We start from the raw sequence: 6036 nt of genomic DNA on the forward strand, positions 1-6036 counted from the left end.
ACTCTATTGATTATAATTCCTAAAGAAGGATGGTGGCGAGACAAATTAGAAAAATTTTGGGTTTTCAATTGTTATTATTGCTATTATTATATTACGCCGTTTATGACTTTTTTTTATTTGGTATGTAATTTGAAGATTTTTAATTATGGTAAGCTTTATTTTGCTTTTAGCTTTTTGTCCCCTTTCTGGTTTTGTAAAAAATCTGAGAAATTATTCTTACAGTTAAACAGCACAAAATGTTTAACACATTAACTTGAACAGAACAAAAGACACTTCTCTTTTCAATATAAATATGGCTTTATTGGAAAAAACCATAAAATAACTAACACATAAACACACTCATTCATACAAGTTGCTGGAAGAGAGGAAGTGAGAAAAGAAAGAGAACGAAAATGTGAAATCCCAAGTTTACAGCAATATGTGAAATTACATAGACCTGAACAACCATAAATCACATGATTGACCCTCGTTCTTGAGCAGTTCAGCCTTAATCTGGAGGCCTTTGTGTCACGGGGTCATTCTAGCATAAAGAGGCTTGCTGATTGGCTGGGAGGTCAGTTGTCATGGAAGGTTTAATTCACTGGGTTGTTTATAACCAATTGTTGTAATTTGAAGGAAAACGCCCCATAAACGTGCATTTACTTTTATGTAACTCCATTTTTTTTAGCATGAACAGTATGATTATGCAACTGTGTTAGTGCTACAAGGACACTTCTGAAGAACATTTTAATGTAGTAAAGCTACGCATAGCATTATTTTCAGTGACGCAGGATAAAAACATGCTGTAACTCTCCTATAGTCTTCAAGAAATGTGAGATTTACGGAGAGAAATAATTACTGTTTTAAGTAACTACCATAAATGACATACTGTGGAGCAAACGCTGACAGTCCTTTACTATGGTACTGAACGCTGTAAATTATCAAAAGATCTGACATTAGCTTTGTATTTATGATACTCAATCTGATCAGTGACTTGTCTAGAAGGTAAAACAAGTTTCTTCATGTGTGATTAAAACGGGGTTTGTTCCTGCAATTGAATTGATAATAATAATAATAATAATAATAGCAACAATAATAAACCTGTCACAGTGTGGTACAGGAGATAACACAAAGAATGATAAACAGTCTTTTAATAATCCACAGAGGTGTAGGGCATCAAACAGCGTAAGATTCAATCTAAACATTAAAACAAAAAAGAGCCAAATTTCACAAAGAAGCCCAAGTCAACAGGCCCAACCATCCGAGAGGGTGCTAACCTCTTCTATTTGTTGTACAGATGGCAGAACAATGGGGAAGTGGGCCTTCCTAAGAAGAATGCAACAGAGATCACATCCTGACCAAGAGGAAGTGAGATGTGGAATGCTGCTATGCACTGACCTAAGGTCGGGGCAGTAAATTATCCGACTTATCTCTTAGCAGAGACACATATAGGTTTGCTGTGGAGAGTCAGCTATATGGAGCACCTAGCCCAGTACAGGGGCTGACTAGAACCAGGCAAGCTACACTGTTACTGAGTCTGGCTGCCAAGGGTGTTGGAAGAAGCTCCACAAGGGTTCACTGACTCGGGAACTTACTGGATGAGAAGACAATGATCGCATCCCCGGGTGAGGTTGAAGTGTGACTCTCACCCCAAGGGGGCACTGGTATGCCAAAAAGTTGCTCAGAGCTGCTGAAGCTTCAGGTGTGATCCACGTATATGCGCAGAACTCTTGCGGGACACAGCAATGAGCCAGCTGGAGGATCATGGCAGTTTTATGCATATTATATCGTAATAACAAATGTCCAACTTGTATGTTCTATAGGATCCAACGAGTGACTTCAGCTTTGAGAATGAAAGCCAACCAGTTTGTTCCTCAGTATTCCTGCATGTTTCTTTAATCTTCATCTCTTTGCTCTCTTCTTCAGTAAACGTCACAATAGTTTGTCAAGTGGATTATCCAACAGGAGTTCTTATGTAGGTTTGGATGTTTGTTCCGTTTAAGATTAATTAACAATAATTAATTAAAGCTGCAGTCCATAAGATTCGCCTCTTTGTCACCATCTATGTTTGAAAACCTGTAACTGCAGTTCATTGCGGATTTATATCCCATGCGTACTTTAGGGCTTCAAGCCATGCAAAACATTATTGTTATACTTCATTCTTGAGTTATTAAATGTTAACATTAAAATTAAATTTAAAACTCTGCTCTGCTAAACTCTGCCCGCTATTTATTGTGTGCTTTTGGTCTTGTGTTTTGTCAGTTCCTCTTGCGTGTTATCCCGTTCAGGGTCTCCAGGTTTGTGGCTCCCTTCACGCCACATGGACGCCGTGTTCTGGACTCTTGTGGATTCTCTTTGCTCTTCCTGGATTTTCTACTATGACTCATTTCTTCCTGGATTTGTTAAATTATTCTTTGTCAAGAAACTTTGTTTAACCGCACTTGAATCCTCTGAGCCTGTTGTGACAGTCTCCTGCAGGCTCCTCAGGTAAAAATCTAGTAGCGTGGGAGTGGGAGCTTTAATTATCAGACAGAAAAATAAATCTAAACTTTTCAATCAGCTTCCTATTTCTCATTGGATCGCTGAACTCTTACATCAGTTTGGGTTAATAAAAAAACAAAAACAACAACAACATCTTAAACACTGTGATTTAGTAATTTATTGATTTACTGTAGTTACTAATATGTAGAGTAATACCAGCAGTGCCATTTTTGTAAATTTATATTGGAGCATATATAACACTGTAAATAACACCAAGACCGACTTACGTATTTACATGATTGGCTTTTTGGGTAAACAGTGTTAACATGATGCATAAGGGGTTTCCTATCTTTCAAAATTATTCCATACAGAAAGCATTGAATACTAGAACTCTAAAACTACATCTTTCCAGAAGTGCATCTTCACGTGCTGATTGAGGTTCACTTTGCGTCCGAAACTCTTTCCACAGCGATCGCATGCGAACGGCTTCTCTCCGGTGTGAACAACCGCGTGAAGCTTGAGGTCTCCTTTCCGAGAGAAGCCCTTTCCGCACTCCTGACACACGTAAGGTTTCTCTCCGGTGTGAATCCTCATGTGGGAATCGAGGGACTGTTTGTATCCGAAGCTCTTCTCGCACTGAGAGCACGCGTATGGTTTCTCTCCCGTGTGAACTCTCATGTGAGTCTTGAAGCTGGCTTTATGACCGAAACTCTTTCCACACTTCTGACAAACATAGCTGTTCTCTTTGAAGTGACCGTTCACGTGAGAGTTCAGAGTTTCTTTCAGCGCAAAACTCTTTCCACACTGACCGCACGTGAACGGTTTGTCTCCGGTGTGAACTCTCATGTGTTTTATAAAGGTCCAGTTCTGACTGAAGCCGTTTCCGCACTGTGGGCAGATGTACGGTTTCTCTCCGGTGTGAACTCTCATGTGGCACACGAGGTGCATCTTTTGACCGAAGCTCTTTCCGCACTGCTGACACGTGTGAGGTCTCTCTCCGGTGTGAGTCCTCATATGGTTCGTAAGGCTCCCTTTGTACCTGAAACTCTTTCCGCACTGAAGGCAGGTGAAAGGTTTCTCTCCAGTGTGAACTCTCGCGTGGTCCTTTAGCGACTGTTTATGCAGAAATCTCTTTCCGCACTGATGGCAGGCGTTAGGTTTGGCTTTCTTAGGTGTTTTTTGTGAAGATGTTTTTTCAGTCGTAAAATGACTACGTTCCACACATTGATCCTTCTCGTTCATTTCATTGGGTTCTTGTCTCTCCTCTTTCAGAGACATCAGCTCTACAGTGGAGGGAAAAATTTTAATACACGTTAACTTCAAAGTGGAAATTAATTGGGATTTACATCATAAAATTGATTTTTTTTGTGGATTATATAATACAATAATATTATGAAACGCAATGAACGCAACAGTTCGATACAGGTGCATCTCAATAAATTGGAATTTAATTGAACTCAAACTCGTGTATTAAATAAATTCAGTGCAAACTGACTGAAGTAGTTTAAGTCTGTGGTTGGTTTGATTATGATGATATTGGCTCACATTCAACAAACGTCCAATAAAAAAACGTTTTTAGTGAATTGTTGGCTTTCCGGCATGTCCTAGGTCTTCCCAGAGCCACCTCAGCTGGCCTCTCTCTGGATGCGGAGGAGCAGCGGTCTACTCTGAGCTCCTCACCCCATCTCCAAGGGAGAGGATGACACTCATTCCAGAGACAGAAGCGGTTTTGCAGTCAACTCAGATCCATGCCTTAGCCGGACATCTCTGGGCCACAAACACTAAAGATTGCATCCGTGATTATTTCCACTGGCCGGGCCAAAGTTAAGCCGTTTTGTCAGGTCAGAGATACTGAACAATCAGGGCACCCCCTTCATGTCTCAGATGACGGCCTTCTCCGGTGAAAGCAGCTCCTCGGACAGACAGAAAATCAAACTGATGGGCAGACAAGCGGGAACGGTACCTGTATACGACCCAGCCAGAGGAACCAGTGTTCAATCGTTTGAGAAGGCAAAAACATTCAACCACCAAGAGCCTAAAAACCTTCAACAATGTAATCAAACGATTGCTCTTGATAATCAGCCTTTTAGCACTGTGGAAAACGAAGGATTTGGGCGACTAGCGGACGCTCCTTCTCAGATGTGGCCCTACCTGATCTGTAGGGTGTTGACTACTCCCACACAGAAGAGCGCTGTTGTTCTACTTATTAATGTTCTCCAACGTAAAAATAAGGTTTAAATCACTTGTGCAGGCTGTGCAGATTATTGTCATTATTAGTACTCGTACAGTTGAAGTTAGGCTACTCTTTCCAATAAAATGGGAGTTTGTTTCTCAACATCGTTCTTTATTCATCACCTTTTTTTCTTGAAGTACCCCATCCGAAATTTTAAAAACCATGCCTTAAATGCACCGTTTCTGATCATTTTAATGTCAATGTTAATATCACAAATATGCTACTTTTTTATTTTGAATTGATTTTTTTTTTGAGATTATCAAGAAACTATTTTTCAGTATTTGATTGTCATTGAACGAAGCTGTAAGGAATACAAATCAAATCATGACACTCCTAAATTAATATTTAAAAAATGCATTAATAAGATGATTGTTTTTATTATTATTTTAAACAACTGAGGAAAGTGAAATGCTGAACTCTTGTGGAATTTTACAATGATAATACCAGGATACTTTTAGTTGAGTTTTCTTGTTATTTTTCTACTGCGAGGTGAATGAAATCAAAAGAGGGACTTTATTCTTTGAATGAAAACCGACCTGTTTCTTCCTCAGTATCTTCATGTTTGACTCTGAACGCTTCTTCAATCTTCAGCTCTTCTCTCTCCTCTTTAACAAAAGCCATCTTTATGAGAGTTTGTCGCGAGGATCTGGACACATTGTTTCCACTTCACTATTTAGAGTTAGCTCAGGTAACATCTCATGCTTTCAGGTAACATCTCGTACTTGTTTGTGTTTGTTGTCCTCGCTGTGAACCCCTGAGAAAAGTTTGCTCTGTTTCTCCATCCTCTCTACCGGACTTCATCTTTACCGATACACCGATTCATGATCGATGGAGCTAAACGTGGATGTCGAGCTACGAATTCATTGCGAAAACGGCGCTTTAAACGCTTCAAAACGCAAAACTGTCTTCAACAGATGCGGGCGCAGCCGGGTGACGTCACGCCCCGACGCCAAAATAAAAGTCCCGTTTAAACGAGAAAGATTCTTCTTTTTCTTGTAAGGTTTTGGTGCTTTACCGCCCTCTCTGCTCCGGAGATAATAGGTTATAATAAAACATAACACCTACATAACCTACACCCTCGTATAAACACCAAACTTTAATTATTCTTTAAATGAACTCCTTAATAACTCTTTTAATGTGATCTCCCTCACCTGTGTCTGTCCTTCATATCTCATAATAAGCTGCTCCTTTTGCTGGTTTTTGCTGTAAAGGACCATATAAATGTGAACATGATTAACAAAAGAACTATTTATAAATTAACAACTGTAATAAAGTTACACTTACACTGTATATAATGTAATAAAAGTATTTACTCTGCATTCTCACGTCTTTCTTATTTAATA

General features: G+C 39.5%; 1 protein-coding gene across 2 annotated transcripts; it reads right to left on the minus strand.

The window, feature by feature from the left end:
* Nucleotides 1-2678: 2678 nt before the first annotated feature.
* Nucleotides 2679-5633, minus strand: LOC122343073 (gastrula zinc finger protein XlCGF8.2DB-like). 2 transcript variants are annotated; one of them, XM_043237390.1, is made up of 3 exons: nucleotides 5230-5633; nucleotides 4006-4423; nucleotides 2679-3743 (listed from the first exon to the last, which is right to left on the minus strand). In XM_043237390.1, the coding sequence occupies exon 3, from the start codon at nucleotides 3736-3738 to the stop codon at nucleotides 2845-2847; it is 894 nt and encodes a 297-aa protein (XP_043093325.1). In that variant the 5' UTR covers nucleotides 3739-3743; nucleotides 4006-4423; nucleotides 5230-5633; the 3' UTR covers nucleotides 2679-2844. The 2 variants fall into 2 exon arrangements, with proteins under 2 accessions (XP_043093325.1, XP_043093324.1); XM_043237389.1 differs by lacking the exon at nucleotides 4006-4423.
* Between the last annotated feature and the right edge of the window lie 403 nt (nucleotides 5634-6036).

The sequence above is a fragment of the Puntigrus tetrazona genome, chromosome 4, assembly GCF_018831695.1.
Source record: "Puntigrus tetrazona isolate hp1 chromosome 4, ASM1883169v1, whole genome shotgun sequence".
NCBI lineage: Eukaryota > Metazoa > Chordata > Actinopteri > Cypriniformes > Cyprinidae > Puntigrus > Puntigrus tetrazona.

What these genes read in the sequence shown, in the direction of transcription:
- LOC122343073 (XM_043237389.1), bottom strand. Translation starts at nt 5,314, where the DNA reads ATGGCTTTTGTTAAAGAGGAGAGAGAAGAGCTGAAGATTGAAGAAGCG. An exon ending in AGATACTGAGGAAGAAACAG is followed by an intron (nt 3,744 to 5,229) that starts GTCGGTTTTCAT and finishes CCTCCACTGTAG; the next exon opens with AGCTGATGTCTCTGAAAGAG.